This window comes from Ornithorhynchus anatinus, chromosome 12, assembly GCF_004115215.2.
Source record: "Ornithorhynchus anatinus isolate Pmale09 chromosome 12, mOrnAna1.pri.v4, whole genome shotgun sequence".
In the NCBI taxonomy this organism is placed as follows: Eukaryota; Metazoa; Chordata; class Mammalia; order Monotremata; family Ornithorhynchidae; genus Ornithorhynchus; species Ornithorhynchus anatinus.
The window spans coordinates 57,911,683-57,939,204 of NC_041739.1; the positions used below are offsets into that span (position 1 = coordinate 57,911,683).

General features: G+C 47.5%; 1 protein-coding gene across 1 annotated transcript in view; it reads left to right on the forward strand.

The window, feature by feature from the left end:
* Positions 1-19,659, forward strand: part of LONRF1 (LON peptidase N-terminal domain and ring finger 1) — a 30,194-nt gene extending 10,535 nt beyond the window's left edge. Inside the window, exons 2-12 of the mRNA XM_029076755.2 lie at positions 766-884; positions 4,241-4,363; positions 5,158-5,307; positions 7,080-7,320; positions 7,448-7,544; positions 9,551-9,665; positions 11,802-11,923; positions 13,188-13,346; positions 13,760-13,922; positions 14,815-14,967; positions 18,418-19,659. Coding sequence (XP_028932588.1) covers positions 766-884; positions 4,241-4,363; positions 5,158-5,307; positions 7,080-7,320; positions 7,448-7,544; positions 9,551-9,665; positions 11,802-11,923; positions 13,188-13,346; positions 13,760-13,922; positions 14,815-14,967; positions 18,418-18,576 — 1,601 coding nt within the window. The 3' untranslated portion in view covers positions 18,577-19,659. The remainder of the gene's footprint in view (positions 1-765; positions 885-4,240; positions 4,364-5,157; positions 5,308-7,079; positions 7,321-7,447; positions 7,545-9,550; positions 9,666-11,801; positions 11,924-13,187; positions 13,347-13,759; positions 13,923-14,814; positions 14,968-18,417) is intronic.
* The last annotated feature ends 7,863 nt before the right edge of the window (positions 19,660-27,522 follow it).

Here is a 27,522-nt window from a genome sequence, read left to right on the forward strand (position 1 = left end):
AAAGGGAGGGTCAGACAGGTGACGGAGTCCGGATTAGAACCCAGGCCTTCTGACTCCCCGGCCCCGCTGTTTCTCTTGTTTCAGTAGTTGACTCCCAAGTTCCCACTACAGAGATTTGGACTCAGTAAGCGCTCAGTACCGTTGATTTATTTTGGGATCTGGTTTGGAAGTTTGGGGTTTTTAATCCTTTGAGGTGCAACTACCCACTCCTTACCTCCTAATCGAATGCTGCGGGAAGACCATCTACCGTGGCAGGGATACCAACGACTGGCCTGTCAAATTCTAAGCTTGTGGGTTTTACGTAATGTCATCTTTTGTTGTCTTAAGAAGCCTGGAAGTTGGAAATTGGAAGATAGGAGATGAAAGTGAAACTAGCTTAAAAATAACTCCGCTTTTTCTCTGGTGGATTTGAACCTTATCTGTCTTTAAAAATAGAAAGCTATTAATCTCAAAACTCTGGCAAAGCGTACTTATAATAAAGGTTGGAAAACAGCGGACTAAGATTTAAAATTCAAATGTGAAGGCGGGCCTCAGTGGACCGTCTGACGCACAGAAAGAATTTAAAGTATCTTACAGAACTCTCCGGGTTGGCTAACCGTCTTGAGATTAGACTAGTTTTACTTAGCCCCGGGTTGGCTAACCGTCTTGAGATTAGACTAGTTTTACTTAGCCCCGAAAATGTTATGTGACTTCTGGATGCTAGACGTTAGGTACCGTGTTCATTTTGCACTACCAGAGTTTTACAGAATCGTTATTTCTTTTCAGAGCCTGGTGACTTGACATTAAAAGTTTACAGAGCTGAATCGTATGCTGGTCTACAAGAGTTCAAGGCAGCCATAGAAGATCTAAATGCAGTGCTCTCTCAGCTGCCAAATTGGCCCGAGGTAAAGCCGCTCTTTGGGATTTTCATCAATTTTTAATTTTACCTCTAGAATAATTGCATTAAGTAAGGGTTATTAGCTCCATCCAGATAGATTAGCTAACTCAGGTAAGTGGTGTTCTGCGAGGTCATATGGGTGAACTTGATGTGAATAATTATTATCGTTGTTGTATTTAAGTGCATACTGTGTGTCAAACACTGTGTCAAGCACTGGGATGGATACTTAATCCAGTCAGACATACTCCCTGTCCCTCATGGGGTTCACAGACTACGTATTCTAGTAGTTTGGAATGTTCTAATAAATTAGAAATCCTGATTTGCCTTCGTAATTACATCCCCCTTTCAGTTTGCGTAATGGATAACAAGCCCTGTTTTGTTTTTTTTTAATGGTATTTAAACGTTTACTATGTGCCTGGCACTGTACTAGGTGCTGGGTTGAAACAAGCTAGACACAGCTAGAAACAAGCTAGTCAGACACAGTCTATGCCTCACAGGGGGCTCACAGTCTTAATTTTACAGGTGAGGTTAGTGAGGCCCAGTAATGGTATTTCTTGAGCGCTTACTGTGTGCAGAGCACTGTACTAAGCTCTTTGGAGAGTACAATACAGGAGTCGGTAGGCACATTCCCTGCTCACAACGAGTTTACAGTCTAGAGGGGGAGATAGACATTAGCGTAAATAAATAAATGACACATCTTTTTGGAAGTTCTGTGGGGCCGAGGGAGGAGTGAATACGGAGAGCAAATCAGGGTGACGCAGAAGGGGGCGGGAGAAAAGGAAGTGAGGGCAGGGAAGGCCTCTTGGAGGAGATGTCTCTTCAGTAAGGCTCGGAAGGTGGGGAGGATAATTGTCAGAAGTGAAGAGAGAGGGCGTTGCAGAACGTGGGCAAGGAGTCGGCGAGATAGACGAGAGATCGAGGTACAGTGAGTAGGTTGGCATTAGAGGATCAGAGTGTGTGGTTTGGGTTGTAGTAGGAGGGGGCAAGGTAACTGAGTGCTTCAAAGCCAGTGGTAAGGAGTTTCTGCTTGATGCACAGGTGAATGGGCAACCACTGGAGTTTGGGGTTTTTTTATGGTATTTGTTAAACGCTTATGTTCTAAACACTGTACTAAGCGCTGAAGTGGTTACAAACTAATCAGGTTGGACACAGTTCCTATCTCACATGGGACTTGCAGTCTTAATCCCCATTTTACAGACGAGGTAACTGAAGCCCAGAGAAGTGAAATGGCTTTCCCCAAATCACACAGCAGACAGAAGTGGAGGAGTCAGGATTTAGAACCCAGATCGTTCTGACTCCCAGGCCTGTGTTCAATCCACTAGGCCAAACTGCTTCTCATGACAGTTCTTTGAGATGTGGGGAAGACGTGAACTGAACGTTTTTGTAGGAAAATGATCCAGGCAGCAGAATGAAGTTGGGACCAGCACGGGGAGAGGCAGAAAGTAAGGAGGCTGATGCAGTACCAGTCCGTGGTGGCCACTCGCACCTTGGACACCCCGCCCCTGCTGAGTGATTGTTTGTTTCCCCAAGCCAGCCCTCTCATACAGCAGGCTAGATCCTTGGGACCCTCCTCTCCCACCACACATCCGCCCCTTGACTGCCCCGAGCCCCCTTTAGGCCCCTACTAGGAGAGTGCAGTGCTGGGCCAGAGCTATGTGAATGACTTGGGGGCTTCCAGCCCCACTATCTCTGGACACGCCACCGGGGTGGGGGTGCTGGGTGCTTGGCTACTTGGGTTGCGAAGGGGGATCCTCCCCTGCTCCCCAAGCGCGTCATCGGTGCAACTTGCAAGAAGCTTTATGGTGTTGCACAATGGAGACCGGCCTATTTTTGTTTTATGTTGAAATCCATTGGGAGATTTTAGTCAACCACGTGCATTTTCTTTGAGTGAGGCCCCATGCTCATAGTGCTGAAACCTGTCTCAATAGCGAATATAAGATAGCTTAGAATTTAGTACAGTGCCTGCCACATAGGAAGCGCATCAACAGATACCATCTTTATTATGATTGAATGAATGAAGTGGGCATTTGACTGCCGGCTCATTTTGAGTCCCATTAGTAGATCTGCAAGGGCTTGCTAAGCCTCTTGGCAGAGTCAGGGAAAATCCGCTCCAAGGGATTGGGTGGAAACTGAACCCGTTCTGGATGACTTTCTGGAGAAAGGGTATTCTGTTTAAATGTCCTGGGAGTTGTTCGAGGGGTCCTTTTCTGATTGACAAGTAGGTGCACACCCCTTGACAAACCAGTCGTCCTAACCTGGGAGCCTTTCATTCGTGATAATGAACACTTACCGAGTGCAGAACACTGTACTAAGCGAAAGCATCATGCAGTAGAGTGGGTAGATACAATCCCTACCCACCAGGAGCTTATAATCTACAGGGAAGTTTATGAACCTGATTCCAGCTGCTTTGGTTCTGGAATCAGTTAGGTGACACCACCTAGGAGTGAAGAGGCTGGCAGGCAGGAGTGAACGCTCTCTGGAGAAGGGTAATTTCTCAAGTTTTTTTAATTATTATTTTCAAAAAAGGACTTGTGGAAGTAAGTGTGCCTTCCCAGTTTGCTCTATGCGGTGTGGGAGTGAGGAGATGTCATTCTGTCTGCTGCATGTCATTCGTGGGAATGCTCTCGCCCTGTCACAAAAGCTACTGCCCATATTCCCAGGGGTGTTGTGAGGCATTAGGTGCATCTTAAATTGTATTCCTATTTCTGTAGTTTGTATTTTATGACTTTTATGCTTTCTCATTTGAACCATACGTGTATACATAATAATAGTAATATAATTGTGGTATTTAAGCACTTACTGTATGCCAAGCACTGTACTAAACACTGGAGTAGAGATAGGATCATCAGGTCGCACAAGAGGCTCAAAGTAGGAAGGGAACAGGAACTGAACCCCAGCTTTGCAGATGAGGGAACTGAGGCTCAGGGTAGTTAAGTGGCTTGCCCAAGGTCACACAGCAGGCCATTAGCCGAGCTGGGATTAGAACCCAGAGCCTCCGACTCCCGGGCCCCTGCTCTTTCCACTAGGCCACACTGCTTGTTCCATTTCCTCTATTAAGTTGGAAGCATACGGGAAGATCCGTATTATGTTTTTTCAAAGAACTCCTCCCAGGACCTAGTATCTCTGAACACTGTGGGTACCTAGTACATTATGTGAATTGTCTAAATTCCTTTGAGCCCTTTGATGAAAACACCACCTCCAAAATCATATGGTTTCCTCAACATAAAATAAATTGGTTAGTTTACCTTGGTGCTCACTTTCGTCACTTCCCTTATAGAATTTTTAGGAAATCCGTTCAGGGAAGAATGACTTTCCCACCCGTCTTTTTGATGTCTCCTCCTGTTTCATTTTTATCTAACTTAGGCCTACTTCAGGAAAGGAAAAGTTCTTCATGCGGCAGGCTGTGTTGGTGATGCCTTACAACTCTTTCTTCAGTGCTTAGCCCTCGATGAGGATTTTGCACCAGCAAAACTAGAAGTTGAAAAGGTAATCTTCCCTCTTCTTTCCAGAATAGCTCAGATCAGAACTCGGATAAAGTCCGGCTTCACCTGTCCAATCCTGGTGCCTTATCAGAAAGGCGAGTGGGTTGATGCCAGTGGAGTGATGTGTTGGGTCCATTAACTTTTCAAGTTTGTCAAATATTTTTCGAGGAGATCTTTCCCAAATGTAGCCTACTAAAATGATTTAATTTCTCTTCCTTTCTTTTTCATATGTCCATTGGCTGATATATGGAAAATTCTTTCTTAGTTGACTTAACTGTGGACATTTATGGCAAAATAAGTGCCTTAGATAAATCGTATTTATATTTGGTGAGACCAGGTGAAGATGAATGTCTGCTCAGACTTGTGCTTTACAAATGATGATGACTTGAAGTAGTCTGTCATCTTAACATGAGGGAAGTCAGACATTTTGTAGGGCTTAACTTCATTTTTTTTTCCTTAGTAAAAGGCTATTTTCTTTTCATGTGACCCTATTGTGTTGAAATAATTCATGCACAATGCTGATGTCTGTATCTTTGAAATTAATTTGTGGCCAATAACTGCCAGCCACACTTTCTATACATAGAAATTCATTGTATTTATATTCTTCCAACTCGTTTGTCTGGCAGATTCTAGTTTTTAAATAATCCATGAGAAATTTTCCTTTGAACCGCAGATCTGGAACATAGTAAGCACTTAACAAATGCCACGATTATTAATGTGTTCATATGAATTTACTTGATGCTTACAACAGACCATAGCAAAAGATTTGTCCTTCATCCTAGCTAATGTATCTTATAGATTTTGTGTGACTTATTGTCACCAGAAAATGTAAAAGAAGGTCTGAAGGAATCTTCCTGGAGTTCGCTACCGTATATTCGAAATAAATCTTTTGTTCTCGGTTCGGAAAGGGAAGAGTCCTGCTGCCACTTACAGTTTTGCTCACAACAGGTAAGGAGCGAACGTCTAGTAGAGTGTGTCAGAACTAACGTTTTTGTGGAACACACGGTAATTTCCCCTCCCTTCAGTCACTCCTCAGTGTAGATCTCTGCCTTCAGAACGAAACTGTAGTTTGGCCTGTTCGATGGCCTGGCTGAAAGAGCATAGGAGACCCCGCTTCTAGTTCTGGCTCTGGCTCTACGCTCTTGCCTGCTGTAGCACCTCGGGCAGGTCATTTCTTCGGGCCTCGGTTTCCTCATCTGTAAAATGGGGATAAGATAGCTATTCTCCCACCCTTTGTGACTGTGAACTCTGAGTGTGAACAGCGACTGTCAGTTCTCATTAGCTTGAATGTACCCCAGGGGTCAAAACAAACACACACAAACCCCTCTCTCTCCATCCCCCCAGCCCCCGAACTTTCAAAATAAAAATTAGGATCATGACCTCTGATTGTCTATGGATTTTCCATCTAACAGATTACTGTCTGTGCACTTCCCTCCCTGCCCTCTATGACCCTCCCAAGAGGCTATTGCCCTGTTAAACTCACTCAATCGGTGTTATTTATTGAATGTTTTTCTTGTGTGGCGAGCACTGTATTAATCGCTTGGGAGAATAGAATATAAGAGTTGGTAGGCACGTTCCCTGCCCACAAGGCACTTACAGTCTAGAGGGGGAGACATCCTTTAAAATAAATTAGGGCTACGGATGTTGGTGCCGTGGGGGAACCACCACTGCAGGCTTGTTTCCTCCCTTCTCCCGGAGGGCTTCCCTCCTTCTTTGCCTCTAATGGCCACCGAGATGCCGCTGCTGCATCCACGTTCATACCCCTCCCTAACTTGAATCGGCGGTATTTATTGAGCACCTTCTGTGGGCAGGGCACTGTACTAAGCGCTTGAGAGAGTACAATATAACAGAGTTGGTAAATGCGTTCCCTGCCCACAGCGAGCTCACCGTCTGGAAGCAAAGCAGACCTCCAGCCCTCCCCAAAACACACCACTCTGCTCTGAGACTCCGTGGGCCAGAGGGTCAGTCCCAGCAGAGAAGAGAGAAGCAGCGTGGCACAGTGGAGAGAGCCTGGGAGTTGGAATGTCATGGGTTCTAATCCCGGCTCTGCCACTTGCCTGCTGTGTGACCTTGGGCTAGTCTCTTCACTTCTCTGTACTTCAGTTACCTCATACGTAACATGGGGATTGGGATTATGAGCCCTATTTAGGATGGAGAACTGTGTCCAACTCGATTTGCTTATATCTTCCCCAGCTCTTAATAATAATAAGACCTGCCAAGAACAGGGAAATGGCTTCAGTCTGGCTGCCTTTTTTATAGATTGCTGCAATTTGACGGTCGATTCTGAGAGCTTAAAATCCAGCTCTGGTGTGGGTAGCGGAAGTCTGAGTCGCTGAGTTCCTTAAAAAACTAAGAATATGATATGGGTGCATTTTTCCACCACTTGAACTGTATGAACAGCAGTTCTGCACCAATTGGAAATGCCAATAACCTTTCTTAAACTAATCATTTTACCCCCCTCCGTCCCCCCCCCCCCCATTTAAAGCAGGTGAACTTTGGAATACTCTCAGCCAGGTCTGGCAAGAAAGTGATTTTTTAAAGTGGTTTTTTGTTTTTGTTTTTATTTTACACTTTATTTGTTGAGAATGATCTCCTTTGGTCTTGAAGTCTGTTAACACTGCAATTTCATTTCAACATGGTTCTTGGCAGCAGTGACTTTGTGCAATTTTCAAAGGAAAGAAGGAAACCCAATTAGCTCTGTTTCATGGTCTTTTTAATAGAATGAAGAAGTGCCAGAGGTCACTTCGGAGCCTGTCAGAGGAAGCCTGAATCGTGCCCAGTCTGCACAGACTCTTAACTCCCCAGAAATGCTCACCAAAGAAGATGGTTTGAAAAGAGTTTCTTCTGAGCCCCTTCTCTCTGGTCAAGAAAAAAATACGCTGCTGAAAAGGAAGCTGTCTCTCCTGGAACAAGATGTTATAGTGAATGAAGATGGCAGAAATAAACATAAAAAACAAGGAGGTAAAATTGTCTTTGGGGGGTATCTTTTTGCCTGCACATTTATATGGGAGTACGCGCTGTTTCCCTTCCTGTCATAGAGTTGGTGTGGGGAATTCTGGAAAGAAAACACTATTTAATTTTCTCACAGACACGACAAAAGGGCTTGCGGTGATGTCACTGGCGTGTGGGAACGTCCCAGAAGATCTGATAGATGTGTCCGATTTTGAGTGCTCTTTGTGTATGAGGTAAGTGTTCTTGCCCGGAACATTGATCGTGAACATGGAGTTCTGGAAATGTTAAGGTTTATAAAGCTGCACTTTTCGATCAGGGATTGCAGTAGCGAATTGACTGTAGGCGGCCGTCTCCAGCCGGACGTGCTTAATGACTAAAGGGCGTTTTCCAGTTGTTCCAGAAGTCTTTACTGTGCCCTGCCAAGTATTGTGAGAGGTCATGAAAATGATGATTACAACCTAGGGAAGCGTGTGTTTCAAGGCTACCTCGTGTTTTTCCCCCTCCTCACTTACGTACACAGTAGAAGCAGCATGGCCTAGTGGAAAGAGCACAAGCCTGGGAGCCCGAGAACCTGGGTTCTAATCCCATCTCCGCTATTTATCCTTGGGCAAGTCACTTTAACTTCTCTGGGCCTCCGTTCCGTCGTCTGTAAAATGGGGATTAAGACTGTGAGCCCCACGTGGGAAATGGACTGTGTCCACCCTGATTAGCTTCCTGCCACAGTAAGTGTTCAGTAAACACTATTGACTGGTTGTGTCTGCCCCATTGCTTAGTATAGTGCCTGACACATAGTAAGTGTTTAACAAATGCCATTTAAAAAAAAATCTGTTTAATTTGATCTTGACACTCCCCTTTTTAAAATCTAGCTTTTTATTTGAATACTTAATTGACCAACAGTGGTAAAAAGGGGTGAAACTGACACCATTTTCAGCCCCATGATCAAAAAGCACCATCTTCAAATGATATCTTTTTTTTAATGGTATTTAAGTGCTTTCTATGCACTAAACACTGCGGGAGATGCAAGCTCTTTCCTCCTCCTCCTCCCCGCCCCACCCCAAAGTTAGTCATATGAAAGGGTCTGACTTTCCTTTTGAGCATGGGGGTTGGGGGGATTTGAAGACCCAGGAAGTCACCACCTTGGATCTTATTTAGCCCTTCCTGGAAACTCTCAGGTCTTGTCAGTCAGTCACTGGTATTTATTGAATGCTCATTGTGTGCAGAGCACTGTACTAAGCACTTGGGAGAGTACAGTATAACAGTAGAACAGAAAAATTTCCTACCCACAGTGAGCAGTGCCCTGGGCTGTGCTAGGATTGTCCTCATGGAGTGAGTACCTCAGCTTACCCTTATATGTTTTGGTCACAACGGTACTGGGCAGAATTAGGGGATGTTCTTCCGACAGGGTACCTCAACCTGGACTTTTCTGGATTGTGAAGTTCTTCGGCGACCCAGCTCCATAGGAGCATTAACTGATGGCAAAAGCAGCATGGAGTAGTGGATAGGGCACGGGCCTGGGAGTCAGGCGACTATGGGTTCTAATCTCGGCTCCGCCACTTCTCTGCTATGTCACCTTGAAAAAGTCACCTTACTTTTCTGTGCCCGTTACCTCATCTGTAAAATGAGGATTGAGACTGTGAGCCCCATGTGGGTCAGGGACTGTCTCCCAACCCGATTTGCTCCTATCCACCTCAGCGCTTAGCACATAGTAAGTGCTTAATAAATACGATAATTATTATTATGATGATGATTACCCTGTTGAGAAGGGCTCAGTTCTGGGAAGGTATAAAAAGGGTGGGCCTGTGGCCATTGAACATATGCTGACCTCGAATGATAAACCCAATAGCAGCAGTTCTCATCAGCTCTGAACACGTCTGAAGATTCCTATGTGGGAGAGGTCGCTGGGATCAATTAATGCCTCTCTGGGGCTGGGTACCCGAAGAGCCTCACATTCGAGAAAAGTCGAGGCTGAAGTGCCCCCGGGTCTGACAGGCACGGTGCCGAAGCACGTAAGAAAAACTCACATTGGTGGCCAAACTGACTGCATGCAGGTATAAAGACTTAGCTCCTGCTGGAGTTCCATCTTCTCCTCTTTTTCCTCCTCCCTTCTAGCCTTACAAGGGAACTGAGGCTTTATTCGATTGCATGTGAAGTTAATTGATGTGAAACCATTTTTTTTCTCCCGCTCCTTTCCAGTGTATGGTCAGTGTGTAACCTAACATCATGCTCTCTTTGGTTTCAGGTTATTTTTTGAACCTGTGACAACTCCTTGTGGACATTCTTTCTGCAAGAACTGCCTCGAGCGTTCTTTAGATCACGCACCGCATTGCCCCCTTTGTAAAGAAAGCTTGAAAGAGGTAATTCAAAAATGTGCCTTTGTGGACTCCGGAAAGTCACTCCTTTAGATTCCGTCTTGGAAATAGTCATTTTTCAACTGACTTTCCCAGGAAGTGCTAATAAGTTATGGTGGGAGAGAGGATAAGAAAGTTGATTTCTAGGGCAGTCATTTTACTGCTTAAATTCGGTCTTTCCAGGGAAGCGTAAGGAAAACTGATCAACCCTCTCTCTTCCTTTTTTGATACCTCCCAAGGCAGCCATAAATGAATTTAAAAAGCCACCTGCCACCCACGATTTGATTATCAATCTGTGATAGTCGAGTGCTTACTGTGTGCAGAACACTGTACTAAGCACTTGGGAGAGCCCAAAACAAAAGAATCATCAGACACATTCCCTGCCCACATTGAGCACACCCCATCCCGAACTGAGAAAGTTATTGAGAAGTCACCGAGAAATCGAATGCCGAGGCCATTTTGCAGGATTGGCTGGCAAGCACTTATGGAGCCCCAGAGATCTCCGCGCTCTGTCGTCCTTACCCCCCCTTTTTACGTCCCTCTGTGTTGCTATTCTTTAGCTTTTTTCCAGTCATTCGTCCTTCCCGTGGCCTCAGAGCCCCCGCCTTGGGAGATTTGGCTCCTCCCGCTATCTCCGCCGCTCCAAACCACCCCCCTCCCCGCCCCCAATCACCTCTGCTGGACTTTCTTGTAATGCTTGTAAAGATGCTCACGCTCTTTCCATCTCTTTCTTCCTCCATATTCTGGCTGCAGCGTGGAGGCAGGCGTGACAAGCGACCCACATTTCTTATGTCCTTCAGCCCATGAGCCGCTCCTCTGGTTCTGAGGGAAACCGGGGCGGTCCCTGGCCCTTGTGATGTCCTGTCCAGGCCACGTCAGACATGGGGGGTGGCGGAGGGGTGTAGAAAAGGGGTGACCTGAGCCTCGTGAACGCATGAGCTGTAAACCAAGCACCTGACAAGCCATAAGACCACCCGAGGCCTTCCTGCTATGTGCACAGTATATCGAGAAGCAGCACAGCCTCCTGGGAAGAGCACGGGCTTGGGAGTCAGAGGATCTGTGCTCCGATCCCAGTTCTTCCACCTCTCTGCTGTGACCTTGGGCATGTCACCTCACTTCTCTGTGCCCTCCATTTTCTCATCTGTAAAATGGTTCAATACCGGTTTCTCCCTCGTGCTTCAACTGAAAGCCCCATGTGGGACAGGAACTATGTCCAAGGTGGTCTTGTTCTACCCCATCACTTAGTACAGTGTTTGGCACAAGGAGGAGCCTAACAAGTACCGTGGTTATTATTATTGTCATTATCCTCATCATTATCATTATTACTGTTATGTTATTATTGTCATGTCACATGTCAAAAGTGGCAGAAAGTGTTTGCAGTGTGGGAGAGGGGAGCTCAGGGTGCAGGGCGAGTGGCAGGCAGAGGCCGCTAAGCCCTTCCCGGGCTGGACCCGTAGGGGTGCTGCCATTCATTGATGCAATCATATTTATTAAGCGCTTTATGTGTGGAGCACAGTACTAAGCGCTTGGCAAGTACAGTACAGTGATAAACTGATATTCCCTGCTCATAGTATAGAGCGGGGTAGACAGACATCTGTACAAATAAATTAAAATGACAGATATATACATAAGTGCTGTGGGGTTGGGAAGTGGGGGAGGGCAAAGGGAGCAAGTCAGCGATGCAGAAGGGCATGGGAGATGAAGAAAAAGGGGCTTAGTCAACCAGATGCGGGGCTTCCTCTTGGGGGAGATGTGCCTTTGGTACAGTTTTGAAGGGCAGGGAGAGTAATTGTCAGATTTGAGGAGGGAGGGCGTTCCAGGCCAGAGGTAGGACGTGGCCGGGGTCGGCGGCGAGACGGGCACAGTAAGAAGGTTAGCACTTGAAGAGTGAAGTATACGGGCTGGGTTGTAGAAGGAGAGAAGCGCCAGGACGGTGACACTGTCAACCCCAGCCACCGGGAAAAGTGAGCCTTAAAGCCCGAGAAGTGGACCCTGAGGGCGGCCCCCCCTACTCCTGCTCTAGAAGCCCCATCCTTCTACTTTAACTGGATGAGGAGGAAATCGAACCAGACGGGATTTGGATTATAGCAGCTCAAGATTTTAGCAAATAATCTGTCTCTGATGTTTGTGGTTCTCTGTCAGTATCTGGCAAACAGACGGTTTAGTATCACCCAGCTCCTGGAAGAATTAATACAGAAGTATCTCCCCGAGGAACTGGCTGAGAGAAAAAGAATTTATGATGAAGAAAATGCTGAACACTCAAAGTAAGTTGAGTTTTACCAGGGTTAAATGTACAATGACAGCGACTCGCTCGCCATAAAGAATCTTATTCCCAGGTGCATTTAAGTGGACGTGTCTTTGGGTTCTTGCTGAACACAGAAGTGAAGTCAAATGCACCAAGTCAAACCACTTCCTTACCATTTTTATTCTAGTGGTTTTCCTCTTTTGGAAGCGTGAACTGCTTTAGCAGTTCAAGATGTGTGGAGAGTTTCAGTGTAATCCTTGAAACAAATTGGCCACATATTATGAGGATTTCGGCTTTCTTCCTTCCCCTTTTCCTTCCCCGTGTCTTTCCTTTACCTGGCCTACAGGAGAAGCTGGAGGGCTAGTGGGAAAGGTGAACGATCAATAGCATTTACTGAGCCCCTGCTGTGTGCAGAGTGCCATCCTAAGCATTTGGACCAGTACAGTGGATTTTGAGGGCCCGGATAAGTATTCCAGGGGCAGGGTACCCCAACAGGTGAAGGAATTGGGTCCACCTTCTGACTGGGGCGATTTTTTGGATTGGATGAACTAAATGTCTGAGTAATGTGCCTGTATATCTCTCAGTACCCCTGTGGAATGTCTGCAGAGAAGTGGCTTTGGGATGTTTGCTCAACAGTTTCCATAGTTGGGAGTGACGTTTAGGAGAGGAAGGAGGCCTTAAAGCGTTTTGTTTTGGGTTTTTTTTTAATGGTATTTAAGCGCTTACTATGTGCCAGGCACTCAACTGAGGACTGGAGTAGGTCCAAGGGAATCAGGTTGGGCACAGTCCCTGTCCCACATGGGCCTTATTTTCTTAATCCCCATTTTACAAACGAGAGAAGTTGAGGCCCAGAGAAGTGAAGTGACTTGCCCAGGGTCACACAGCTGATGGCGGAGCCTGGAATAGAACCCAGGTCCTTAGGACTCCCAGGCCCTTGCTGTATCTACTAGGCCACGTTTGTAGTTCTGACCCACTTCTCTTCTCATCCTGTCTTCTATCCTTATCTTTTTAATCTTTGGCCCTCTGCACCTCTCTCCCTTCAGAGATTGCTTTTTTAAACCTTTTCTTTTTTTATATAGAGCTGTACTAGTACCTTGTAAATTCCAAATGTGTTATTTCAGTCTCAACCAGGTTAACTTTAGTAAACCTTATTCATCCCTCTATTCTTGCCAGAGATTAAATAAGATGAAAGTTGCCAAGTTGCTGGCTCGCGTGCTCTGGTGTAACCCAGTGATCAGTGTTTGGGTTTGTTGGTTTATTTTGCTTATTTTTTTTTTCTTTAGCTTGACCAAGAATGTCCCAGTATTTGTTTGCACTATGGCATACCCCACCGTGCCTTGCCCCCTTCACGTGTTTGAGCCAAGATATCGACTGATGATTAGGAGGTGTATGCAGACTGGAACTAAACAGTTCGGGATGTGTGTCAGCGACTCTCGAAACAGGTATGTTATCGGGGAGTTCCTGAAACGTGAGTGTTGGAAAGCGATTCAAACATTTACCTCTTTTTTGAAGAAACATACATGAGCCTCTTCTTGGATTATTATTAATGATAATAATAGTGGTGTTTTGTTAAGCACTTACTATGTTCCAGGTACTATAACTAAGTGCTTGGGTAGTTACAAATTTATCAGGTTGGTCACAGTCCCTGTCCCACATGCGATTCACAGTCTTAATCTGTATTTTACAGATGAGGTAACTGAAGCCCAGATAAATGAAGGGACTTGCCCAAGGTCACCCAGCAGACAAGTGGAGGAGCGGGGATTAGAACCCAGGGCCTTCTGAAGCCCGAGCCCGGGGTCCATCCACCAGGCCATACTGCTTCTCTGTCAGATCCTAGTCCTGCCTTTCATGTTAGTTTTGCAGATTACGGCTGCATGCTGCAAATCAGAAATGTTCACTTCTTACCTGACGGACGATCCGTGGTGGATACCGTGGGAGGAAAGCGATTTAGAGTTCTGCAGAGGGGAATGAAGGATGGCTACTTCACTGCCGACATCGAGTATCTCGAAGACGTTGAGGTATTAAGGCCCCGCGCCGCCGATCTCCCAGGCCTGCTCGACTCTTATCCGAACCCTTTCGGTCGGGAGCCGTAGAAAGCGTATCCGAAGGGTACACGTCGATTACCACCGTCACTCCGCTCTAGGAAAGCCATGTGGCTTCGGTCGTAGCGCTGTTGGATGGGTCCTAGCTGGCTTACCGGTTCCTCTCAGTGGCGCGGCTTCTTGTAGGCATTTGAATTTGAGCGCTGACTGTGTGCAGAGCACTGTACTGAGTGCTTGGGAGAGAACCGTAAGCATACACATTCCCTGCCCACCGTGAGCTTAGGGTCTAGAGGACAAGCTTTCGGCGTAGAGGCACCAGGGCCGGGTGTAGTAATGACCTGGAAGAAGGAAGGGTGGAAGCTCATTTGACCGACAGATGATGAGGAAGATGAATTGGGCAAGGCCGGCTAAGTCTTTGGCAACGGCCCAAAGTCGAAAGGCTCTCCGAGCAAGTTGGAGAGAAATTTACCAAGTGCTCAAAGATTACTATTATTCTTTTTAATATAGTAAAAATGGATTTTGGGGCACCTGACTTAATTCTGCCTTGCCCGTTTCGTATTTTCGGTTCAAGTCTAGCCGAAGGAAAAGCAGAACAGAGTGCGAACTGAAACATTGGTTGCAGATGACGTAGGAAAGTTGGTCAAGTGGGAACTTCACAAAAATTTTAAAAAGGAATGTTAGAAGGGCTTTTGAAATGAAGCATGCTTCGGTAGGACGTCATCCTCCCTGCCATCACCACTGACCGATCCCCAGTCCCAGGATCATACAGATTGGGTTTGTAAGGTCACCGAGTTGATGGTATCTTTTTCAGCAGAGGTGCTTAGCTCCTTTACTTTCTAACCCTTCAGCTGTGCTATGGTCTTTGCAGGTCGAAGATGAGGGAGAGCAAAAGAACCTCAAGGAGCTTCATGATCTGGTGTACTCTCAGGCCTGCAGCTGGTTCCAAAACTTAAGAAACAGGTTTCGCAGTCAAATCCTGCAGCACTTCGGGTCGATGCCGGAGAGAGAAGAAAATCCTCAGGTGAGAAGATTCCCCTATTCCTTGCTTCTGAAATAAGAATGTGGACTTTTAAGAGAAGGGAAATGTTAGGTGAGTGTGGTGGTGGTCCGGGTGGGAAGAATACTTAGTACAGTCCTCCGCCCACAAGAAGCGCTCAGTAAATACCCTTCCTTCATTAACTTTTACTTCCCTCTTCCTTACCCCTTTTGGAAGAGTTTTTCCTGCTTGGGCAAATCCCTTAACTTCTCTGGGCCTGTTCTCCCTCCTGGACCGAGCCTGATGAACTTGGATCTACCCCAGCACGTAGCGCTTGACGCATAGTGAGCACCGTGAAATAAAAAGCAAAAGGACCCAAGTAACCTTTTACCGTTCCCCAGCAGCCCTCTGCCGACCTCTAGGGGTGAGGGACTTAGCCATTTGGTGAGTGAAATCTAAACCTGGATTAGCTGGATTTAAATCTCCGGGAAGCACCGCGCCTTAACAGAACTGATGAAATGAGAAAACTTTTAGGATTCTTTGCCTTTTTCGTCCCCATCTTTCATCATTCACTTCCTCCTCTTGTGTCCTATATCAATACAAAGACCTAGCTCCCTCTCTAGACTCAGGACAGCATTTAGTACAGTGTTCTGCACATACTAAGCGCTCAAACAATAGCATGGATAGCTTTGGTTCCCATGACCCAGCTTCTGGACTGCAAATACTCCTTGTTTTGACCCTCTGTGCCAGGAGTTCTTTTGTCTTGCCATCTCCTAGGACCGGTAGAAAGCATAGGTCTAAAGATGCGTTGGAACCTCCTCCATTTAGTAGATGGTTTCAACCCGATTCCCAGTGGATCAAGGTTCTCCCGATGTGATTTTTCTTCCTTGAAATGGCCCCTAACATTTCATCATCATCAGTAGCCTATATTGAGCCCCAGCGGTGGGCCAAGCCCTTTACGTAAGCACTAAGGAGTGTAGAAGAGAGAATAATAATGGTATTTAAGCGCTTACTGTGTGCCAGGCACTGTACTGACTATCCCCCAGCTCAGGGAGCTGGCAGTCTATGGGGGAGGTAAATACTTAAATTATAGAGGGAGGTGAGGGCCCAAATACTCTGGTGGGGTGCGAGGGCCAGCCTGCCATTTTGGGGCTAGAGGCTGGGTAGACTGGGAGGTGACACATCCTAGTGGGAAGAGCACATGACTCAGAGGCAGGAGACCCGGGTCTAGAAACAGCGGAAAGAGCTGGGGCCTGGGAGTCAGAGGACCTAGGTTCTAATCCTGGCTCTGCCATTTGTCTGCTGTGTGACCTCGGGCAAGTCACTTAGCTTCTCTGTACCTCAGTTCCCTCATCTGTAAAGTGGGGATTAAGACTGTGAGCCTTATGTGGGACAGGGACCGTGTCCAACACAATTTGCTTGTATCCACCCCAACAGTTATTACAGTGCCTGGCACACAGTAAGCACTTGGGTACCATTGTTGTTGTTATTACTACTATTATCATAATACCACTGGATAGGTGACCTTGGACAAATCACCCAACTTCTCTGGGCCTCAGTTTCCTCCTCTGCAGAACGAAGATAGAATACCCGTTCTTCCTGCCTCTCAGACTATAAGCCCCATGTGGAATAAGGACGGCATCCAATCTGATTTCCTTGACTCTGCCCCAGTGTTTGGCACATAGTATGTGCTTAGTATTTTCCCCATCCCTAATTATTATCATGATAGTATTTAAGCACTTACTATGTGCTGCGCACTATGCTGAGTGCCGAGGTAGACACAAGTTCATCAGATTGGACACAGGCCCTCGGGGCTCACAGCCTGAGTGTGGGGAAGAACAGGCCCTGAGTCCTCATTTTACAGATGAAGAAACTGAGGCAAAGAGAAGTGAAGGGACCTACCCGAGGTTACACAGCAGGCAAGCAACTAAACCGGGAGTAGAGTCTAGGTCTTCTAACTCCAAGGCCCGGACTCTTTCCTTTGTTCAATCATATTTATTGAGCGCTTACTGTGTGCAGAGCACTGCACTAAGCACTCAGCAGTGTACCGAGGCCACACTGCTTCCCTAACCTGTTTTAATGAGTGCCCCCCCCCCCCGTAGACTGTAAGCTCCTTGGCGGCGGGGATCGTGGGTTGTCCTTTCCCAAACACTAAGCACAGTGCTCTGCACACAGTCAGCTCTCAATAAATGCCACTGATTAATAAAGACCAGCAGAACAGACATTATTTGGAAAAGATCTCCTGGAGATGTGATTTCAGAAGGACAATGTCTTGTGTGAAGAGGGAGGAAGTTCCAGGTGAAAGGTAGGGCATGAGCATCTAGTTCGAGACGGGAGAGATGAAATGAGGCACCGTGAGTAGGTGGGCTTGGCAGGAACAGAGATTGCGAAGGTGAGGTCAGGAGGAAGCCAGCCAACCGAGGGCCTTCAAGCCGACGGTCAGGAGTTTCTACTTGATTTGGAAATGACCCTGATTGTTTCCTGGTACTTCTTAAGTGCTTACTATATGTCAGATACTGTTCTGAGCACATGGATTAGGTACAAGTTAAATAGGTCGGATTCAGTCCCTGTCCCACATGGGTGCCCACGGTCACAACTAGGAGGGAGAACAGGTATTGAATCCCCATTTGAAGAAACTGAGGCCCAGTGAAGTGACTTGCCCAGGGTCACACCGCGAGCAGTTGGCAGAGCCGGGATTTAGAACCTAGGTCCTTTGACTCCCAGGCCCTCGCGCTACCCGTTAGGTCGCACCGAAAGCTAAACTGAGGCTCTGGGGATCCAACCGGGAACGTCGTACATGCAAAGCCTACGCTGTACCCCTGAGCTCCTCCATCCCTTGGGAAGCGGGGAGACGTGTGTCCGATGATGTGGTAGAAGGATGATCCGGGCAGCAGCGTGAAGGGTGGCCTGGAGGGAGGGGCGGTCAACCGGGAGACCGATGCCGTAGTCCTGCTGGGGGAGGATGAGAGGAGAGGAAAGGATCCTAATAATTGTGGTTGGAGTAGTGAAGCGTTTACTCTGTGCCAAGCACTGTTCAGTGCGCCAAGTTAGCGCAAGCTAATGGTATCTGTTGAGCACTTACAGGCACTAAGCACCGTTAGATCTAAGTTAATGGTATTCGTTAAGCACGTACTGTGTGCCAAGCGTCGTTCTAAGGACTGAGTTAGGTACAAGATAATGGTATTTAGATACAAGTTAACCAGGTTAGACACGGTACCTGTCCTACATGGGGCTCACAGTTTAAGTAGGAGGGAGGACAGGTAATGAACCGCCCTTTTGCGGATGAGGAAACCTCAGAGAAGGGAAAGGACTTGCCCCAGGCCACCCGGCAGAGAGGGGACTAGAAGCCAGGTCCTCTGACCGCCCCCCACCCCCGGGCCTGTGCTCTTTCCGCTTGGCCACGCTGTTCCTCCTGTCGCCTTGTCTCGTCCTCTGATTTCTGAACCTCCCCTCGGCCTCGCCAAGGGACTGAACGCCCGTCTGTCCCCTTTTCAGGCCCCTCCCAATGGGCCGGCCTGGTGCTGGTGGCTCCTGGCGGTCCTCCCCGTAGACCCTCGCTATCAGCTGTCCGTCCTGTCCATGAGGTCTCTGAGAGAGCGCCTGGTGAAGATACAGCACATCCTGGTCTATTTTTCTAGAGACCAATCTAAGTGACACTCTGCCCCCTCCGCACACCTAGCGCCGGTTTCGGGAGCGGGACCCCAACCGCGCTCTCTCCCCCGCGACCTCCCCGAACCTCAGCCCGGCCGCCAGGCTCGAGACCGCCGATCCCTCGCCCAGAAAGGGCCGACCGTCCACGCCGGTGGCGGGGAATCCTCTCTGACGCGCGGACCGAGGAGCGGAGTCGCCGGGACTGAAGGGAGAGAGGACTTGGGTGTTTCGCCGCGGGCTCGGCCGAGGGTCCCGGCCCAAGTTTACAAAAACTAGGAACACATTCAAGTTTTCAGCGTGTTGAACTTGCCTCAGACTTAACCGTCCTACTTGCTACTATTTGCACAACCATGTGAACTCTAGTACCGAATGTCGCCGTCGGCCGGGGAGACGTCTCCTGCCGAACCGTCTCGACGGCCAATATGGCACGGACTCTTCATCGTGTAAAATATTTGGTCTCTCTAGAGCTGCCCAGAACCCGGAGGCTGAACTCCTCGATGTCACACATCCCTTTTTTTTTTTTAATTTTTATTTTCAGGAACAGTTGCAAACCTTAACACGGTACTGTGCTTCTATTCAAAACTACACTTAAAACTGTGAAAAAACTGGTTTACATAGAGGTGTACATAGAGTTGAGTGGGGCAGTTCCCCAATTCAGTACCCTGGTAGTTCGCATGTTTGGGGGCTTTTGACACTTGAGCATTTAGATAGATAGTTAGAGCTTCAAAGAGGCAGAAGTGGTAGCCTGGAAACGTTAGGAATTGCGTAGTGTAAACCCACTAGAGAAAAGACTTTATGTAGAACCAACCGAAGGTTTTGTTTTTTTTGTTGTTTTTTTTGTTGGTGGTTTTTTTTTTGTATGGTTTTGGTGCGAACGTTAGAATTCTCTGCCTTACTCATATGGATAATAGGGCTCACTGCAGTGGCACGATCGGTATTCATGCAGCCCTAGGTACTTTTATAATTATTCGTTGCAAACACGTGACCGTCCGATACTGGCTTTCTTTTATGTAAGTCATTTGTAAACATTTCTTATCAATTTTGCTTTTGCTAATATTTAATTTTCAATAAAAATTAAGTTCGTAAGTCTGTCTCTTTGTTAACATAGGCAGGTTTGGCCTCTCCGGAAGCAGCTTTTCTCTTCAGAACCGAGGTCGGAGAGCAGCGTGGCCAAGAGGCAAGAACACGGTCCTGGGAGTGGGGGGGGGACCTGAGTTCTGATCCTGACTCCGCCACTTGCTTCATTCATTCAATCAGTTGTATTTATGGAGCGCTTACTGTGTGCAGAGCACTGAACTGAGGACTTGGGACAGTACAGTGAAACAATGAACAGACATTTCCTGCTTGCTGTGTGACCTTGGGCAAGCCACTTAACTTCTCTGTAACTTTCAACTGTAGAATGGGAATTCAATGCCTGTTCTCCCTCTTAAGACTGTGAGCCCCTTGTGGGACCTGATGATCTTGTATATGCCCCAGCCCTTAGTACAGTGCTTAGCGCATAATAATAGTAATCATAATGGTATTGGTTACCTCTAAACAGTGGTTCCATGGGCTTGACCTCCTCCATCGTTTAGAAACGTTGAATTTGGAGGTTGTGGGGGGCGGTTAACCGCTGCTTCGGTGGAAGGCAAGGAGGGCAGATGGTGAGGGCAGAGCCGCCCAGAAAAAGGCCCAGAGAAGCAGTGTGGCCTGGTGGATAGAGTGTGGGCCTGGAAGCCAGAAGGACCTGGGTTCTAATCCCAGCTCTGCCAGTTGTCTGCTGCATGACCTTGGCCAAGTCACTTCACTTCTCTGAGCCTCAGTTCCCTCATCTGTCAAATGAGGATTAAGACTGGGAGCCCCATGGACTGTGCCCAACTTGATTACCTTGCATCTACCCCGGCACTTAGTACAGTGCCTGGCACATCGTAAGCTCTTAACAAATACCATTTACAGCAACAAAAGGGCAGTGTCAGGAGCCAGTCTTCCTCAACTTGTCCCAGCCCCCTCCCACCCCTGAGACTGCAGGATTGGGCTTCTGGGAGGAGGCATCCGAGGTGGGGGTGATGGGGGGCGGTTAGGAAAGCAGGGAGGAGCAGAATCAGCGTGCCAAGAATCTGTAAATAGCAAAGGATGATCTTAATAAGTGCCCAGGTGGGAAAGGGCAGCATTTTACTCCTCACCTCCACCAAACCTGCGCACAGGGGAAAGGTCACCGCCTCGGTCGTCGGTGGGCAAGGAGGTCGGGTCTAAAAACACACACGTGCACTCGAGGATTTGTGGGGCAAGAATGAAGCAGATGAACTCTCAAGTGTTCGCGGTAATTCTTGGGTGAGGAGCCACTGTTCAGTGGGAAGACGGCAGCTTTGAAGAACGAGAGTGGTGGTGGGGGGGATTGGGTGCGATTTCGGGACGGAGAGGTAGGGTCCCGAATGCCCTAGGAAGGGCCGAGGAGACCCTCCCACCTCTTTTTCGCTGCAGCTGTGCCAGATGAAGTTTGCCGACCCATTCGCAGGACAAAGGTATGTTGGAACATCTGGGTTCCCTCCCTACCCTGGCTTGTAGTTTGGGGATGCCCAGGTTCAGGCCGAATCTGGATTTGATCGGCGTCGCCCCCAGGCTGCGATCAACACTGTTTCTCTCCCAATTTCCCTTTCCGTTCCCAACCCTTTTCCCTGTGAGACGGGGCGTCCGGGTTGAACCCTCGCTGAAAACCCGCTAAGTTCCTCCATCTGGAAAAAACTGAACTCGTACTGGAGTTTGCAGTGGGAAAATTCCCGCATCCCTTCCCACCTCCCAAGTTCTTCCCCCTGCCTCGGATGTCTTTCCTCTGATTCCTAGAGACGATCAGAGGACAATTGCAATGAGGTGGTTTCTCCTTGGGAGTTCTCATCTAGTAAACACACCTCACTGAGGGAACGTGGCTCAGTGGAAAGAGCCCGGGCTTGGGAGTTAGAGGTCATGGGTTCTAATCCCAGTTCTGCTGCTTGTCAGCTGTGTGACTTTGCTCAAGTCACTTTATGTCTCTGCCTCAGTTCCCTCATCTGTAAAATGGGGATTAAGACTGTGAGCCCCACGTGGGACAACCTGATCACCTTGTACCACCCCCCAGCACTTAGAACGGTGCTTTGCACATAGTAAGTGCTTAAAAAAATACCATTATTATTATTATTACCGTCAGAAGCCCCACATGGCCTAGTGCAAATCGATGGCTTCTTCCCCACTGCTTTCAAAAATTCTCACATCTCCCCGGTCCTAAAATTAACTCTCCCTTGACCCCATGGTTCCTTCCAGTTATCACCATCTCCCTCCTACCATTCCACTCCAAACTTTTTGAGATGATAAAAATAATAATAATGATTTGTTAAGTGCTTACTATGTGCCGAGCACTGTTCTAAGCTCTGGGGGAGATACAAGGTAATCAGGTGGACCCACGTGGGGCTCACAAGTCTTCATCCCCATTTTGTAGATGAGGTAACTGAGGCACAGAGAAGTTAGGCGACTTGCCCAAAGTCACACAGCTGATAAGTGGCGGAGTAGGGATTAGAACCCATGTCCTCTGACTCCCAAACCCGGGCTCTTTCCACTAAGCCATGTTGCTTCTAATAATGATGGTATTTAAGTGCTTAGTATGTGCCAGGCACTGTACTAAGCACTGGAGTGGATACAAGCAAATGGAGTCTCTGTCCCAGATAGGGCTCACAGTCTCAATCCCCATTTTACAGATGAGGTAACTGAGGTACAGAGAGTGAAGAGACTAGCTCAAGGTCACACAGCAGTCAAGTGGCAGAGCGGGGATTAAAACCCATGACATTCTGACTTCCAGGTTCTGTCGAGAAGCAGGGTGACTTGGTGGAAAGAGCATGGGCTTGGGAGTCAGAGGTCATGGGGTCGAATCCCAGCTCTGCCACTTGGCAGCTCTGTGACTTTGGGCAAGTCACTTGACTTCTCTGTGCCTCAGTTACCGCATCTGTAAAATGGGAATTAAGACTGTGAGCCTCATGTGGGACAACCTGATTACCCCAGCTCTTAGAACAGTGCTCTGCACATAGTAAGTGCTTAAATACCAACATTATTATTATTGTCATGTTGCTTCTCTCTTTGCTGGGTTTGACCCTCTGGCCCACGGAGTCTCAGAGCAGAGTGATGTGTTTTGGGGAGGGCTGGAGGCCTGCTTTGCTTCCAGACGGTGAGCTTGCAGTGGGCAGGGAACGCGTCTACCAACTCTGTTATATTGTACTCTCTCAAGCGCTTAGTACAGTGCTCGGCCCACAGAAGGTGCTCAGTAAATACCACTGATTGAAGTTGGGGAGGGGTATGAACATGGACACAGCAGCGGCATCTCGGTGGCCGTTAGAGGCAAAGAAGGAGGGAAGCCCTCCGGGAGAAGTGAGGAAACAAGCCTGCAGTGGCGGTTCCCCCACGGCACAAACATCCGTAGCCCTAATTTATTTTAAAGGACGTCTCCCCCTCTAGGCTGTAATTGCCTCATGGGCAGGGAACGTGCCTACCAACTCTTATAATCTTATAATCTTAGAGGAGCAGCGTGGCGCAGTGGAAAGAGCACGGGCTTTGGAGTCGGGGCTCATGAGTTCAAATCCCAGCTCTGCCACTTGTCAGCTGTGTGACTCTGGGCAAGTCACTTAACTTCTCTGTGCCTCAGTTCCCTCATCTGTAAAATGGGGATTAAGACTGTGAGCCCCACGTGGGACAACCTGATTCCCCTGTGTTTACCCCAGCGGTTAGAACAGTGCTCTGCACATAATAAGCGCTTAACAAATACCAACATTATTATAATCTATTCTCCCATGCCATTAATACAGTGCTCTCCACACAGACAAGCATTCACTAAATAACACCGATTGAGTGAGCTTAAGAGGGCAATAGTCTCTTGGGAGGGTCACGGAGTGCAGGGAGGGAGGCCCATAGACGATAATCTGCTAGGTGCAAAATCCATAGATAATCAGAGGTCATGATCCTAATTCTTATTTTGGAAGTTCAGGGGTGGGGGGATGGAGAGAGAGGGGTTTGTGTGTGTTTGTTTTGACCCCTAGGGTACATTCAAGATAATGACAGCTGACAGTCTCTTCACACAGCTCACAGTCACAGAGGGTGGGAGAACAGCTATCTTATCCCCATTTTACAGATGAGGAAACCGAGGCCCGGAGAAATGACCCACCTGAGATCCTGCAGCAAGCAGAAGGGGCAGAGCCGGAACTAAAAGCAAGGTCTACTGTGATCTTTCGGCTAGGCCATCAAATAGCCCAAACTACAGGGCCGTTCTGAAGGTAGGAATCTACACTGAGTGACTGAAGGGAGGGGAAATCAGGGTGCGTTCCACAAAAACGTGAGTTCTGACTCTCTGACATACATTCCTTACCTGTTGTGAGCCGAACTGGCAGCGGACTCTTCCCTTTCTGAACCGAGAACAAAAGGTTAATTTCTAATATATGGTAGCAGTTCTGACAGTCGGACCTAGATTCCTTACCTGTCATGAGCAGAACTGGCAGCGGGACTCTTCCCTTTCTGAGCAGAGAACAAAAGGTTAATTTTCGAATATGCGGTAGCAGTTCTGACACTCGGACCTAGATTCCTTACCTGTCGTGCGCAGAACTGGCAGTGGGACTCTTCCCTTTCCGAACCGAGAACAAAAGGTTAATTTTCGATTGTGGTAGCAGTTCTGACACTTGCACATAGATTCTTTACCTGTTGTGAGCCAAACTGACAGCGGGACTCTTCCCTTTCCCAGCCGAGAACAAAAGGTTAATTTCTAATATACGATAGCAGTTCTGTCAGTAGGACCTAGATTCCTTACCTGTTGTGAGCAGAACTGGCAGCGGGACTCTTCCCTTTCCAAACCGAGAACAAAAGGTTAGTTTCGAATATGTGGTAGCAGTTCTGACACTCGGACATAGATTCCTTACTTGTTGTGAGCCGAACAGGCAGCGGGACTTTTCCCCTTCCGAACCAAGAACCAAAGGTTAATTTCGAATATGTGGTAGCAGTTCTGACACACAGACCTAGATTCCTTACCTGTCGTGAGCAGAACTGGCAGCAGGACTCTTCCGAACCGAGAACAAAAGGTTAATTTCGAATATGTGGTAGCAATTCTGACACTCGGACCTAGACCCTTACCTGTCGTGAGCCGAACTGGCAGCGGGACCCTTCCCTTTCCGAGCCGAGAACAAAAGGTTAATTTTCGAATGTGCGGTAGCTGTTCTGACATTCGGACATACATTCCTTACTTGTTTTGGGCCGAACTGGCAGCGGGACTCTTCCCTTTCTGAACAGAGAACAAAAGATTAATTTCGAATATGTGGTAGCAGTTCTGACACTCGCACATAGATTCCTTACCTGTTGTGAGCTGAACTGGCAGTGGGACTCTTCCCTTTCCGACCCGAGAACAAAAGGTTAATTTCGAATATGTGGTAGCAGTTCTGACACTCGGACCTAGATTCCTTACCTGTCGTGAGCAGAACTGGCAGCCGGACTCTTCTGAACCGAGAACAAAAGGTTAATGTTGAATAAGTGGTAGCAGTTCTGACACTCGCACATAGATTCCTTACCTGTTGTGAGCTGAACTGGCAGCGGGACTCTTCCCTTTCTGACCCGAGAATAAAAGGTTAATTTCGAATATGTGGTAGCAGTTCTGACACTCGGACCTAGTTTCCTTACCTGTCGTGAGCTGAACTGGCAGCGGGACTCTTCCCTTTCCGAACAGAGAACAAAAGGTTAATTTTGAATATGTGGTAGCAGTTCTGATAGTCGGACATACATTCCTTACCTGTTGTGAGCAGAACTGGCAGCGGGACTCTTCCGAACCGAGAACAAAAGGTTAATTTCGAATATATGGTAGCCGTTCTGACAGTCGGACATACATTCCTTACTTGTCGTGAGCCGAACTGGCAGCGGGACTCTTCTCTTTCCGAACCGAGAACAAAAGGTTAATTTCGAATATGTGTTAGCAGTTCTGACACTTGGACATGCATTCGTTACCTGTCGTGAGCAGAACTGGCAGCGGGACTCTTCCCTTTCCCAAACCGGGAACAAAAGGTTAGTTTCGAATATGTGGTAGCAGTTCTGACACTCAGACATAGATTCCTTACTTGTTGTGAGCCGAACTGGCAGCGGGACTCTTCTCTTTCCGAACCGAGAACAAAAGGTTAATTTTTGAATATGTGGTAGCAGTTCTGACACTCGCACATAGATTCTTTACCTGTTGTGAGCCAAACTGACAGCGGGACTCTTCCCTTTCCGAACCAAGAACAAAAGGTTAATTTCGAATATATGGTAGCAGTTCTGACAGTCGGACCTAGATTCCTTACCTGTTGTGAGCCGAACTGGCAGCGGGACTCTTCCCTTTCCGAACTGAGAATAAAAGGTTAATTTCGAATATGCGGTAGCAGTTCTGACATTCGTACATACATTCTTTACATGTCATGAGCCGAACTGGCAGTGGGACTCTTCTCTTTCCGACCCGACAACAAAAGGTTAATTTTCGAATATGCGGTAGCAGTTCTGACACTCGGACCTAGATTCCTTACCTGTTGTGAGCCGAACTGGCAGCGGGACTCTTCCCTTTCCGAACCGAGAATAAAAGGTTCATTTCAAATATGCGGTAGCAGTTCTGACATTCGTACATACATTCTTTACATGTCATGAGCAGAACTGGCAGTGGGACTCTTCTCTTTCCGACCCGACAACAAAAGGTTAATTTTCGAATATGCGGTAGCAGTTCTGACAGTCGGACCTAGATTCCTTACCTGTTGTGAGCCGAACTGGCAGCGGGACTCTTCCCTTTCCGAACCGAGAATAAAAGGTTAATTTCGAATATGCAGTAGCAGTTCTGACATTCGTACATACATTCTTTACATGTCATGAGCAGAACTGGCAGTGGGACTCTTCCCTTTCCGACCCGACAACAAAAGGTTAATTTTCGAATATGCGGTAGCAGTTCTGACACTCGGACCTAGATTCCTTACCTGTCGTGAGCTGACCTGGCAGCGGGACTCTTCCATTTCCAAACCGAGAACCAAAGGTTAATTTCGAATATGCGGGAGTAGTTCTGACATTCGGACATACATTCCTCACTTGTTTTGGGCCGAACTGGCAGCGGGACTCTTCCCTTTCCAAGCCGAGAACAAAAGGTTAATTTTGAATATGTGGTAGCAGTTCTGACATTCGGACATACATTCTTTACCTGTCATGAGCAGAACTGGCAGCGGGACTCTTCCCTTTCCGAGCTGAGAACAAAAGGTTAATTTTCGAATATGTGGTAGAAGTTCTGACACTCGCACATAGATTCTTTACCTGTTGTGAGCCAAACTGACAGCGGGACTCTTCCCTTTCCGAACTGAGATCCAAAGGTTAATTTCGAATATATGGTAGCAGTTCTGACAGTCGGACATGCATTCCTTACCTGTCCTGAGCAGAATTGGCAGCGGGACTCTTCCCTTTCCAAAATGAGAACAAAAGGTTAGTTTCAAATATGTGGTAGCAGTTCTGACACTCAGACCTAGATTCCTTACCTGTCGTGAGCCAAACTGATAGCGGAACGCTTCCCTTTCCGAGCCGAGAACAAAAGGTTAATTTTGAATATGTGGTAGCAGTTCTGACACTTGCACATAGTTTCCTTACCTGTTGTGAGCTGAACTGGCAGCGGGACTCTTCCCTTTCCGACCCGAGAATAAAAGGTTAATTTTGAATATGTGGTAGCAGTTCTGACACTCGGACCTAGATTCCTTACTTGTTGTGGGCCGAACTGGCCGCGGGACTCTTCCCTTTCCTAACCGAGAGCCAAAAGTTAATTTTGAATATGTGGTAGCAGTTCTGACACTCGGACCTAGATTCCTTACCTGTCGTGCGCAGAACTGGCAGTGGGACTCTTCCCTTTCTGAACCGAGAACAAAAGGTTAATTTCTAATATATGATAGCAGTTCTGTCAGTAGGACCTAGATTCCTTACCTGTTG